This window comes from Corylus avellana, chromosome ca7 (assembly GCF_901000735.1).
Source record: "Corylus avellana chromosome ca7, CavTom2PMs-1.0".
In the NCBI taxonomy this organism is placed as follows: Eukaryota; Viridiplantae; Streptophyta; class Magnoliopsida; order Fagales; family Betulaceae; genus Corylus; species Corylus avellana.
The window spans coordinates 26,567,702-26,580,950 of NC_081547.1; the positions used below are offsets into that span (position 1 = coordinate 26,567,702).

At 36.3% G+C, this 13,249-nt stretch overlaps 3 protein-coding genes across 3 annotated transcripts; 1 reads left to right on the forward strand and 2 right to left on the reverse strand.

Moving 5' to 3' along the window:
* Positions 1 to 223: 223 nt before the first annotated feature.
* Positions 224 to 6,468, forward strand: LOC132188285 (probable pectate lyase 4). The gene is made up of 6 exons (XM_059602705.1): positions 224 to 432; positions 917 to 1,268; positions 1,354 to 1,564; positions 1,694 to 1,762; positions 2,480 to 2,669; positions 5,922 to 6,468. Exons 1-6 carry the CDS (start codon positions 306 to 308, stop codon positions 5,975 to 5,977), a joined length of 1,005 nt encoding a protein of 334 aa, XP_059458688.1. The 5' UTR covers positions 224 to 305; the 3' UTR covers positions 5,978 to 6,468.
* LOC132188283 (exocyst complex component EXO70H1-like) lies at positions 3,094 to 5,899 on the reverse strand. The gene has a single exon (XM_059602704.1). It carries the CDS (start codon positions 5,245 to 5,247, stop codon positions 3,322 to 3,324), a length of 1,926 nt encoding a protein of 641 aa, XP_059458687.1. The 5' UTR covers positions 5,248 to 5,899; the 3' UTR covers positions 3,094 to 3,321.
* A 4,352-nt stretch (positions 6,469 to 10,820) lies between the features above and the next one.
* On the reverse strand, positions 10,821 to 12,544 carry LOC132187192 (large ribosomal subunit protein uL29). Its single transcript, XM_059601415.1, has 4 exons — positions 12,462 to 12,544; positions 12,170 to 12,305; positions 11,915 to 12,071; positions 10,821 to 11,143 (listed from the first exon to the last, which is right to left on the reverse strand). The coding sequence occupies exons 1-4, from the start codon at positions 12,463 to 12,465 to the stop codon at positions 11,069 to 11,071; spliced, it is 372 nt and encodes a 123-aa protein (XP_059457398.1). The 5' UTR covers positions 12,466 to 12,544; the 3' UTR covers positions 10,821 to 11,068.
* Positions 12,545 to 13,249: the final 705 nt, after the last annotated feature.

The following is a 13,249-nucleotide window of genomic DNA, read 5'->3' on the forward strand; positions in this document are numbered from 1 at the left end:
ATTAACACAATCTACACCTTGTATTGAAGGAAATAAGATCAAAGTGTATTGGTAATGACTAATGAGCCCCTGCCATTGATTTTCTTGTGACAAGCTCAAAGTGGGCCGGGTCAAGCCCCGTCTTGAAGTATATGGGCTTCGATTGTACAGCCCATGGCCTTCAACATATTACTTCAGCTTGGATCTAGTCCAACTGGGAGAGAACAGAGACAGGCCCAAATTTACCGTTCGAGTCGTTATGTTTAACGGCCAGTCCAATCTTTGATTCAAGCTCAGATCTCGAGCTCCCTCCAACGGTGACGAACATGGCGTCCCTACCATACGCTGATGTGGACTCCAGCCTGAGAGCACTGGCGGCGCGGGCCGAGGGGTTCGGGAGGTCATCGGTCGGAGGCCTCCACGGACCGGTCTATTGCGTCACCACTCTCGCAGGTTATCTTTCTCTTTCGCTTTTGATCAACATTTTTGTTTTTTTCTTAATGGTTTGGGTTTGCTCTGCTCTTTATCTGAAATTCTCGTCGTTTGAGTTTATGAATTTGCTAATTTTGGCATTGCAATTAGAATTCACGGTTTAGATTTTGCTATAGTTCCGGGTTATAAAATTGTTAATATGTGACTGAATTTCGATTTATAGCTTCTTATGGTGCTGATATTCAAACAATTTTCTTCAACATTTGTTGGGTTTTTTTAGCTGATTTTTAGCAATTATTTAGTATCCGAAACTGCCCAGTTATGTCTTTTGGATCTCTTGTGGTTCTCTTATGTTTTCTGTTCGTACTGTGTTGAATGAAAGTTGAAACAACTTTGTTTTATTAAGGTTCGAATCTGTGTACATTGCTAAATGTTTGAGTAAATGTTTTCCATATTGTGTATTAAGTTCTTATGGTGAATCAAATTGCCCATATTTCGTTTCTAGATGATGGTCCGGGATCCCTTCGTGAAGGATGCCGGAGAAAAGAGCCACTCTGGATTGTTTTTGAAGTTTCGGGTGTGATTTGTCTTTCTTCTTACTTGAGTGTATCGTCTTATAAGACAATTGACGGCCGGGGCCAAAGGATAAAGCTCATGGGCAAGGGCTTAAGGCTGAAGGAATGTGAACACATAATTATATGCAACCTTGAGTTTGAAGGTGGTAGAGGGCATGATGTTGATGGTATTCAAATAAAGCCAAATTCAAGGCACATATGGATTGACCGGTGCAGTCTTCGTGATTATGATGATGGACTTATCGATATTACCAGACAAAGCACTGATATAACTATTTCAAGGTGGGTAGATTATCTCTTGTTATAGGATCAGACATGAATACCAAAAGTAAGCAATTTTGATGGATTATTCCACTTTTGGCTCCAGATGTTACTTTACGAAACATGACAAGACAATGCTTATTGGGGCAGACCCCTCTCACATTGGTGATAGATGCATTCGGGTGACAATTCATCATTGTTTTTTTGATGGGACACGGCAAAGGCACCCTCGTGTTAGATTTGGAAAAGTTCATCTATACAACAATTACACCAGAAACTGGGGCATATATGCTGTTTGTGCCAGTGTAGAATCACAGGTAAATGGTTCCTTGTTTTCTGATTAAGCATCTCAAGTTTTCTGCATTCAAAATATCTGCAGGCATATATCTTTTATCTGAATTATGGAATCTAATTAGTTTCCTTTTCTTGGATTATATTTTTGTCAGATATACTCTGAAAGCAACATATACGAAGCAGGACAGAAGAAAAAGACTTTTGAATATTATACAGAGAAGGTAAAGTGATAATCTTGTGCTCTTTACTGCATGGCTGAAAATTTCCATGATTATTTATGGCCCTTCATAACATATAGAGCACAAATTTTGAAGGTTCAAAACTTATATGAGGAAGAATATAGGCGGATGATGTACTCAATGGAACTTAATTTTAAACAGCCCAAAGTCCCATGCTTTAGAATGCAATATGTTCACTGAATTTTCCATTTTTACTTGGTGAATATATTTTGTGCCTCTTTATGAGCTATAAAAAAGAGGTTATTTCTGTTGATTCTTCATCACCATTTACCAATGAGAGCTTATGAGTTCGTACTCATTGAACCTGGATGCTTTTATGGTTGAACAGGTAACTATGCTTTTGCGCAATTTTTTTTTTTTCTTGGGTGTATTACCCAAGCTTTATAATCTGTCATATCATGGGTCATTATAAACACCCGTTCTTTTAGATTACTCAGTTCCAGCTTTACCGTTTAACTCTATGAAAGACCTATCTTAGATTGTAGGTATTATGTCAATTCTTAGGATTTTTTGTTAATTATGGTGGGTTTGTTTCGACTGCAGAACACTGGAAAAACACTTGTCTAGTTAGCACAAAAGGAACATTCCATGAAGATATTAACTAATTATATGCATTACTGTGTCCTCAATTAGAAAATCGGTTGTATGTCATTGGCTGTTGACATGATATGTTTCAAGTTCTTGCTCTTGATTCCATAGGCAGCAGATCTGGAGGAGGCAAAGACTGGCTTTATAAGATCGGAGGGAGACCTGTTTCTGAATGGAGCTCAAGCTGGCTTATTAACAGGGGTCGGGGAAGAATGTGTGTTCCATCCAAGTAAATTTTACCCAACATGGACAACGGAAGCACCATCAGATTCTCTTAAAAATGTTCTCCAAATATGTGCAGGTTGGCAATCCATTTGTAGGCCAGCGGAGCGGACAGTAATTTCATAGTTACTCATTATCTTGTATTTATGCAATTACATGCCCCTCTTATCTCAATAAGGTTTCTCTGTCTGAAAAGATTTCTTGAAATTTGAAATGTCGTATCTGGCAACATATATTTACATTTACTTAAGACTTTCACTTTTGTAATTAAGTTAATATACAAAATATTGTTTCAAAACTTGGTCGGTCAGTCAACTAAGATCCACTTAATAAATTTTTTCAAAGTGATACTCAGCTTATGATATAGTTGAATTTAATTAGTCGGCTTAGATACCTATTTAACTCACAATAATATTCACAAGTTTGTTTATGTGATTTAGATTATCCACTTGAAAATATCAACTTGTTCTATATGAAAATTTTGTATATATATTCAGCATTCAGTCAAATTTATTTTGCTAATCTCCATTAAGTTGATTGGAATATTTTACTTAGAAATGAAAATTCAGAATGCCCAGGTAAGGAGTAATATTGCAGAATGATTATCATTGATATATCATATATGGCCCACTCCCTATATCTAATGGCCTCTTCATTAGAAACAGAATTACATGTACATTGGGCATGGAAATGATACTTAGTTTGCATGGTAATCTACGTAGAGTATATTTTTAGCGAGGTAGACACCCCCCTAACTGCAACAATGAAGAAGATGATGTAGAAGTAGAACTGCCCGAGGTGGAAGTCCCATGGAACAAATCTGACAAGTAATTCCCCAAATCATCAGGTGAAAACCTTAGCAAGTACTCCAAATTCTTCTCACCAGTTAGCATCACCAAATGTGTGTCATAAAATTCTCGATACACTGGAATCAGTTTCTTTGCTATTGACACCTTCAATTCATCTCTCAATTTCCCATCTTGTACAACCCATGATGTCTGTTTCCTGTGTGCTTCTTCGAAAGCCACATTGAACCTCGTGAAGCACTCCTTTGCTGTTTCGGGAGTTATCGCCGGGGAAGTCTGTGCCGGTAGAGATGAGAAGACCTTAGTCCAAGCCATTAGTTCATAACTTGAAGCATATTGTTTAGCTTTCTTGGTGTGCTTCAACACCCAGTCGTTGCCTAGGAGGTGCTTGAGGTTGGTTGTGCGTACTGTCTCAACAATGAAGTGGAGATTATTGGCAAGGAAGAGGTATGATAAAGACGCATCTTTGTAGAGCTCTGCTTTGCTATCAAGCTTGCACAAAAGAACTAATGTTAGCCAAGCTAGGTAGACAGATACTGCCGCTGCTGTACCATCGTTGGCAGTCGGACTTTCAAAGTAGGATTCTGGTAGCGGCAAAGAAGTTGCGGGCGATGGGTTATTGATAATGATGCTGGAGAGAACAGTATTGTAATCTGCAAGTGAAGATATGTAGCTCATTGCTGATTGGGTCAGCGGGTGAATGCCTCCCCCAAGCACCAGAGTTCTTGAGGAATCCTTTTGAATTGTTGATTCAAATTCAGATAGGATAGTGCGGATGGAATCGCCAAGTTTTAGCGATGAAAGAGCTTGTAACCTAATAGCTGAGGTTGATTGAAAGTTGAAGATCAATTCAATCTCTGGCCATAGCTCAAAGATTGCTTCATAAAGGTCCATTAGCAGGAAAATTTTGTCCAGCGAATGCTTAGTCTTTGCAATGAGTTCAGGGAATCTAAATAGATTGGTTGCTCCTTCTTTGGTTATTTCTGAAAAACATGACTCTCTGATCGTCTCAGATGCTGAAAACACATGATCGCAGATAACTCTTTCTCCACTATACAGCCTTCTCACAGCAATCCTGGTTGCAGTGATCCATTTCTTAATCATGTGCTCAAAGTCTTCTCTATTCATTTTATGAATTTGAGAAGATCTGAACTTTTCAATTCCAAGACGATACAATCCCTCATCTACTATAGATTTTCGGATAATCTTGTACATCTTCACACACTCTTTGCCATAACCCGAGCTAATCATGCAGTCAGCTATTGACTTCAAATCCGTCATGGCAAGTGCCGAGACTCTCTCCACCTCAGTGATTGCTTCACCAGCCATTTCCAACTCGTCTGATTGAACCTCATCTTGACAATCAGAATTGCTCGACCCACTGGAGGATCGGCCAGACAATGATTCTGGATCAAGATGGTCACGGTTTTCGGACAATATCTGATAAAACTCTTTCTCAAGCCTTTTCATGGCTATTTGCATTAGGCTCTGAGCAAGTATGAGCTTTTCGGACATAGAATTTTCACTGATCAAGAAATGCATTGCTCGCCGCAAGCCCCTGACAGACATGAGAAAGTCCTTGGCTTCTTTTCTGTTATGTTGGAAAAGAGAGGTGGCTTTGGTGTTTGAGGAAGAGCTTGGATCCCATTTGGAGATGATTGATTCAGCATTTTCGATGTTTTCTTCCATCATGGTCTCGGAGAATTTGTGGCGAGGGGTTGAAGGACTAGTGTGAGAGCTTGGAAATGAATATGAAGAAGAAAGGGTTTTTGAGGAAGAGAAGAAGATACTTGACATTAATCTTCTTGTCATGAGTTTGTTATTCTTTGGAGTTTCAGATAGCATCATCATTGAGCCTTGAAGAGAATCAACTTCAAACTGAGGTAAAGAGGAAGAAAGCTTACAGTTATGTGTTTTTGGTTCTGGGTTTTGCTTTTGGGGTTTATAAAGAGAAAGAAAGCTGCTAGTTTTTCCCACTCGGGGGAGGTGGATTTGCGTGAATTGCTAGAAAAGAGGAACCGATGACTGACTCAGTTGGATGTCCACGTAATAACTACAAATTTGAATGACAAGGAATGTTGACTATTTTCCATTAGCAATAAGTAAGGTAGATCTAGTCAGATTGAGCCATTTGAGCATGAATTTTGGTTTTGGTTGGTATCACGGAACCTCATGGCCGTGCTAGATAAAGTATTAGTGCTAACAATTTTTGACACAACCCAGTAATTCAATATAAACTCAACACATATATCTTCAGTTGGGAAGGAAGTTTAGCATACACATACACAGATTAGTTCTGATCAACATACACAGATTGTTTCATCAACATTCTGCCATTGTTTTCATTCTACATTCATTACTTGAACTCAAATGGAAAAGTGACTCAATGTCCGTTTGGTTTACCCGTTTCAAAAAATAGCGTTTTTTTCTTTTTTAAAAATCTTCGTTGGCATTATCATTAGATTTGAGATTATTTTGTATATTTTATTTTACAGATACATATATATTATTCTCTATACAAACAGGTGGTGGAGGTGGGAACTGGTCCAGGTCTGCTGGGAAACAACCTGGAAAGAATTGAAAAGGAAGGATTTCGTTTAGTAATGGCAGTTTTCTCTAAATTCATGAATATGCCGCATCCTTGCCTTCCGTCAACCCCTCTTATTCAGCCATTGCCTCCTTACAGGGGCCAATTCTGCCATTAAGACAAAGTGACTGACTTGCTCCAACCCAGATTTTCAGTCCCCTCCAGTGAAACCCAGGAAGTTTTTCGTGTCCTTTTCATGAGACAGACATAATTCCTTGGTTTCGAGTCAATCTGAATACCAAAGATAGCAGAGAGAAGCATCTTATTGTACACACCGTAGCTTTTAAAATTACTGATAATCAAAATTTAATAATAATTTTAAAAACTGTCATTCATGTTCTGCTCACAGTGTGGGCACCTCAATACATACAAAATGAGAAATGTTTGTTTGAAATGGAAATGATCTGTCTCCGTTATACATTGAGAGATGAATAGCTCACATGATGTGAGTGAATTATAAAGATACTCATGGGTGTTAAATCTCACATTGATTTCTTACTATGTGAGATTGAGCATTATAAGTGGTTCTATGGAGCTCAAATTGTTTGAATAGTCCTTTTGGATGACTCGTCAAAGCCAATAAAATTGTAACACATGTTCTATTTAAGTCAATGAACAAAATTTGACTATAAGGAGTTTTTTTGTTTTTTTGGCATACCGCTGGAACCCCTAACTTCATTTTGATACCACATAGAATTAATCGTAAAATCAGATAAAAGACGTTTACTATTTTACCTTTTGGTATTCACTCATACTAAAAAACTAATGGTCCGTTTCACTGAACTTCATCAATTTTAAATATTTCAGTATGTGGAAACCTTAATAGTTAATAGTATAACAAAATTTCCTTAAAATCGTGGATACATTCAAATCTTTACTATATATATTCAGAATTGATATCGACCCACCCACTATGCTTTTCTAGCCATGGCAATAAATTTAATTAAGCAACATAATTAGCGTAAAGACCAGGATGGCCATTGGATGTTCATGTTCAACTGTTGTTTGCCAATTGCCATCGCTTCGTTTGTTAATGATTCAGTTCTCATTGGATAGCACTGGTCATAGAGGAGAGACTGGCATTCCTATTGGCTATATATTAGAGAAAAGGGTCGAGGGAACATTAAATTAAATGGATTGAGTTATTGTTAACGATATAATTTTATAATTATGTCTTGATATAGCTGAAACCCAACACACGACAAAAGAACTGACAATTTTTGACATAATCTACAAATTTGATATGAACCAAACACAATTATATAATTCGATTATCCACAATCTGGTTAATAAAATTAGTCGAATTATCCACAATCCGAATTTAATATGCGAACACAAATTGCGGCTTCTAATATGAAGCGGTGGAAACTGAATATGCTCACCCCATGGAATAGGTCTAATTGCGCATGAACCTGTCCCCATCACAGAAGAATCTGTTGGACTAGACCATCTGCTAGCACGCAATGTATCTTCGTATTTCTAGATCTTCGACAAACAAGACTACAAATTAGCATGACGTCCCCAACATGACCTCATAAAGAGAAAAATGTTATGAGCTAAGCAAATATTAAGGTAGTGAAACTTGTAGGATTCTAGTCCTAGAAAATTTTAGAATGAATTTTCTGATTGAAAACAAGAAGCACGCAACAGGAGACTGACTTGATGATCAACTGTTGCGCTCGAATGTTACAATAACGAACCCAACAACGACTTCTGTCTTGGCCAATCAAAAATAAAAATAAAAATAAATAAAAAGTCATCACCATCCATTCCAACGTTTTTACTTTTTCTTTGACAAGTTTTGGATAAAACTTACTATTCAAAATCGGCTTGCAACGCTTCTGAATCTTGAGCTTTTACAGGGGACCACTTTATTCCATAGGTCGCTCTTTGAAATAGTGTTTGGCTTTAATACCAAATAATATAAACTTTGGATAGAATTTACCATTGAAAACTGGCTTGTAAGAAGATGGTGTCCATGAACTTATATATGTATATGTAAGATCGTACTTAAGTCATATGAAACATTTCAAAATTGTAACATTTTTTTTATTTAATCTTTGAGGTAATTCGTACCAAGGACAGTTAAAATTTAAACGTTTTTCATAGCAATAGCTTCAAAAAGTAGATTCTGCGAACTAAAAACAATAATTCAAGTTACTTTTTTTTCAAAAGCAAACAAGTGAAGCTTTCCTTACAAAAAGTGAATATGTTTTTTCTCTCTTATTCTTCTATATATCTAATCAAGTGTGAGAATATCTAGAGACATAGCAAGAAGAGTGTTTCTTGTAATATAGTGTTTAACACCAAGCCAACAAATTATTTTATCTCTATTGATGATCCTAATCTTGAAAACACATTTAGGATTTGAATAAAACCTATAACCTCTCATGATTTATCAATTTATTGAAAAACCATTCATAAATTGATAGAATTACCCTAAATAACTACAAAATATTTAGACAAAAAGTTTTTATAAAAAATCTTTGAATTTAAACTATTTTGGGGCAGATAAAAAGATGAGATTTTAAAAAGAATAATACTACTCTTCATATCTACTTATTACACCTATTTCACATCGACAGATATGATGTATTTTAAGTGAATTTTTTTTTTTTTAAGTGACCAACTTAAAAAGCTAATTAATACACGACGGGTGTAAAATGGGTGTGAATAACATTACTTCTAGAAGTAATAGCGATTGATTTCTCATTATCTCACTCGATTTTCCCTTTTTGGGTCCCCTTATTTTACTTTGAGTACAATGAATTGTGATTAGTCTAGAAGCCGACGTAGAAATAACAGAATGGAAATTAACAGTGTTGAATGAGACTTTAATGGAGATTAAATGGGTGGGTGAGAATACGAACTTGGCATCCTATCCTTGTTTAGAAAACCAGAGGCAGCCATTGAAGACTTCCCAAGCAACAATGGTCGACCATGATATGATAGGGAGGAATAGGAAACCTCCTCGAGGACCACCTCAGTCTCAGTAAATTGGAGTCGCTTTCTGAAGATATAATTTAACTGTGTGTGACGACTTCTTCGCAACTTGCAGCAAAACAAATCATACTTCACATAATCACGCAATCCAGATCATCATATGATGACATCAAACTGCTGTAATATAACGTTGGTCAGTGTGAACAATGAAACAATATAAGACTTCTATTGGGGGTTGTATAATGTACACAAATGTATCGTATATGGAAAAAATTAAATTTATGTGATTTCAATTTAGTGTTTAGGTTTTGAATTTCGATAATAAAATTCTTAGATTTTTCCATGTTTTCAAATAACTCACTTCATTTTTCCATGTTAACAGTTAATTGTAAGTTAAATTACAAATTATATTTGTATTTAAATTTTTTATTTAGGACTTTTGTGTTTACAACTAATGTCCCGTTTGGTTTGAAAAATAGATCCTTAGAATGGACTAGCTCTTCTTTTGTTTGGTAACACACTATTTATAGAAATAATTTATTTTTCCACACACATAGAATTAGTTAAGCCACTAAAAAATACTTAAAAAAAGATAATAATAATAATAATAATAATAATGTGGGTGTCTTAACCATCCATTAGGGTGGTCAGCCACCCACAGAAGAAGAGGTCAGGGGTGGTTGCATGACTCGCACCACCCCCGTCACATTTTGGGATGGTTACAGCCACCTCAGATTTGCTTCAGGGGTGGCCACGCGCTGGTCGTCGGGGGTGGCAGCCACCCCCGATCGCTTATTGAGGGTGGTCACTGGTCTACCACCATTTTAATTCAGGCTTTTTTTTTTTTTTTTTTAAATGAGTTTGAAAAAAATATATGATATATGATTTTTTGTAATTTTGATTCAATTTCAATTTTTGTATGTGCTGTTATCAACTGGAATAAAAATAACTCACTTAAAAAACAAAAAAAAAAACAAAAAAGGAATAAAAATAACTATTCTATTCTAAATAGTAACTATTCATTTTTCAATTCCGCGAACCAAACGAGACTTAGGACTTACAAATGCACCATATATTATTAAAATGCAGCACGCACAAATTTTTTTGGAAGAAAGTCTGGTTGCTTTGTAATTCGAACAGACAATAAAGAATAAACATATTATTTAACATGCGACTGGGAGATATTTTATAAATTTTTTTATGTTTTTTCAACAGTTTAGAGTACACTTTAACCATGGAAGAAGTGATCCAGATAAGGGCCAATCGGTCGTCACTAATTTCCATAAGAGAACGAAAATTATAAATAGAGGATTCACATTACAAATTTTTGATATTTTGTTAAAAAACATTATCAATTTTGAAACAATGAAGGCCAAATTAAATCTAGAGTGAAACCTTAGAAGCGGTAAAGAGTATTTTTCCCTTTTTCATTTTCTTTTTACTGTAAAGGACTTTCAACACTCTTATCCAGCTCCAGTTGTAGAAGGACACAGTGGGCTTATTTAAAGACAGCTCTTCTGAAACTCGGCCCAAGAACAATTCTAAGATCTAACAGGGTTAGTTTTCAAACCCAGACCAATGCAACGGGCCTAAAATATAAACCCCCCACCCCAGCAAAGAGTTAGGCTGAGCCCTCTAGCAGAGCAGATATGCATGTCCAACTGTCTTGTTTTTTTATTGGTCCTCAAATAAAACATACGTCCATCTAAAATAATGACCACTAATTAATAATTTTTATACAGATGGAAAAAAGATAGTGAGATTGGCCTGTTCTCTGTAATGAGCCCTTTAATTTTGCATCAGAGAGCCAACAGAGTCATCAAACCGGCAAACGAAAAAAATTAAGGATTACACATGATGTGAAACAGTAATAATCAGCAACCGAAAAAGAGCATCAAAAAACACTATTAAGGCATTCAACATATAACTATATAAGAATAGAAATTCATACCTCAACTCACAAACCTAAAAACCTAGAATCTCACCTTTAGGTTTGAGGTAACCCCGAAGTTTAGAAAAATCAAACAAGAGCATAAGATCAAGTCCAACAGGAGATTTAAGAGAAAACCACCAAAATTTGCTGACCAAATGGATATATATAAGTTAAGGTACCAAGATCTCTTAACCTAAAGGAACTACACCCTACACCTTGATAGCATACTTCCTCAAGGGAAAATACATCTCTTTCTTTTTCTCCCTTTCAGTCTTCAATGAGGCCTAAACAAACAGAACAAAACAAACTTAAATCAGGCAACAGGGCAAGAAGCTAAACATACAAAGCACAAATATATGAGTGCAAATTAGACAAGAAAAATAACAAGCACACAAGGCAGAACCATCAGACAGCTTATAATCAAGGTAGACAAATAACATATTACTAACAACCATAGCTAACACGAACTCCACTTTGAATTTTGGAAATCTCAGGGTCTTGCCCACGCCAAGGAATATTACAATCATCTCCCAAAATGGTCTCTTGCAACTATTATATCAACAAACACCATCTAATAATAATTTTTTTTTGCATTCATTGAGAGAATCAAGTAAACAGAAACTATGGCCCATTCAAGAAGCACTGAAATGGTGTATTATTCATAAGTATCCTTGTAAGCAAACAACCAAATGCACAGGAAACTTAAAGACTCTAATTCTAGTAATGATATGCACAGGAGGAAGCGACCACCAAACCGATCATGCTTTAGAGATAGTCAATGTTTGTAAGGATGAGTTTGGTAATCCCAAGTCCCATATATCATAATCCCAGTGCCCAAAATACTAAAACTTCAAACTTCGTAGGTTTGCGTGCAACATTTTCAATAACCCAATATTAAATAACATAAACGTACTTAAAAACAACTCAAACACTTCAAATACACGAACTAAAACTGGAAGTACCATATAACCAGTAAAGCCTAGAGTTACAAAGCATAAAAAAAAAAATTCAAATTAAAGTCGAAATTATAACAAATCAAAGACATTTATATATACCTGGTGCTTGGTAAGCCTTCTTCGAATGGCCCTGGTCTTCTTGGGACGCAGATCAAGAGGCAGATACTTCTTCTTCTTGTAAACTTCCCTCAGAGCCTCCTTCTGCTTCTGCGAGATCACAGTCAACACCTGCGCAATCGACAGCCTCACCACCTTTCTGCATTACCCAGGGAAAAAAAAAACAGCAATATCAGAAACAAAGACTTTACTTTTCGAAAATAAAACCAGCGAGAGTGAGAGAGAGAGAAACAGTACATCTTGGAGAGCTTGTTGGGTGCACCGCCGGTGACCTTGGCCACACGGAGGAGGGCAAGCTCTGCCTTGAAATCCTTGAGCTGGTTCAGCAGCTCAGCCTTCGATTTCTGACGCAGCTCATGGACCTTGATTCTCGCTGTCACATTTTCACAAACAAATACGCGACAACACGGAAATCAGAAGTAAAACTAAAGCATGGTTTTCGAAAACATAGAAACCGATAATCAGAAATAACATGCTTTTTGTAAGCATAGGCAGAAGCAAAGAAAAGGATTGGGGTTTGGCCCTGTACCCATTGTTGTGCGTCTCGGAGCTTCGCTGCGGCAGATTTGTTTCGCTACGAATGAAACCCTAGAAAAATGGGGTTGAGGGCTTGTTTTTAAGGGTTTAGTGTTTAGTGTTATATATATATATATAGTCGGGCTGGTACATTTGGGTTGGCTCGTTTGGGTTTCAGTTGAGCTTATTGGGCTGAGCTTTTGAATCGAAATGTTTGGGCTGAATGGTTTAAGGAGAGGACTTATAAGTCAATTTGGGCCTAACTAGAGCCTACTAAACAAATTTTGTTCGGAGCTTCGGACAAACTAAAGCCCTCAGATTTATTTTTGAGAAATGCTATAGTGCAATAAAAAAATTATTTTTTTACCCATAAAAATCTTAGGTGGCAAGAGGTCATATGCCCTATCTATAATTGATGTGGTCCCACCCACTAATGAGCCTATGACTTCTTGCCACCTAGGACTTTTATAGGCAAAAAATAATCTTTTTATTGCACTATAGCATATCTCTTTATTTTTTACGCCCTTTTTTTTTTGGAACAATATTGAAGCGTGTTTTAAATGGCTTCTTATGACAGCCACTTAGAAAAAAAAAAAAACAAACAAACAAACAAACAAACAAAGAAAAACTACTTAAAAGATACAAAGTCAATATAAAATAAATGTGATAAGTAAATGTGAAAAATATGATTACTTTTATTTTTTAGCTTAAGGGGCATACGTCAATTGCATGGTCAAATTTCCCTGTTTCTAGGTAAAGCTTTGGTACCTTAATTTAGTGGATAATGTTACATTCGCTTCC

What these genes read in the sequence shown, in the direction of transcription:
- LOC132188285 (XM_059602705.1), top strand. Translation starts at nt 306, where the DNA reads ATGGCGTCCCTACCATACGCTGATGTGGACTCCAGCCTGAGAGCACTG. An exon ending in TTGCGTCACCACTCTCGCAG is followed by an intron (nt 433 to 916) that starts GTTATCTTTCTC and finishes TTTCGTTTCTAG; the next exon opens with ATGATGGTCCGGGATCCCTT. An exon ending in GTGCCAGTGTAGAATCACAG is followed by an intron (nt 1,565 to 1,693) that starts GTAAATGGTTCC and finishes TATTTTTGTCAG; the next exon opens with ATATACTCTGAAAGCAACAT.
- LOC132188283 (XM_059602704.1), bottom strand. Translation starts at nt 5,247, where the DNA reads ATGATGATGCTATCTGAAACTCCAAAGAATAACAAACTCATGACAAGA.
- LOC132187192 (XM_059601415.1), bottom strand. An exon ending in CCCAACAAGCTCTCCAAGAT is followed by an intron (nt 12,072 to 12,169) that starts GTACTGTTTCTC and finishes TGGGTAATGCAG; the next exon opens with AAAGGTGGTGAGGCTGTCGA. An exon ending in GAAGGCTTACCAAGCACCAG is followed by an intron (nt 11,144 to 11,914) that starts GTATATATAAAT and finishes CTGTTTGTTTAG; the next exon opens with GCCTCATTGAAGACTGAAAG.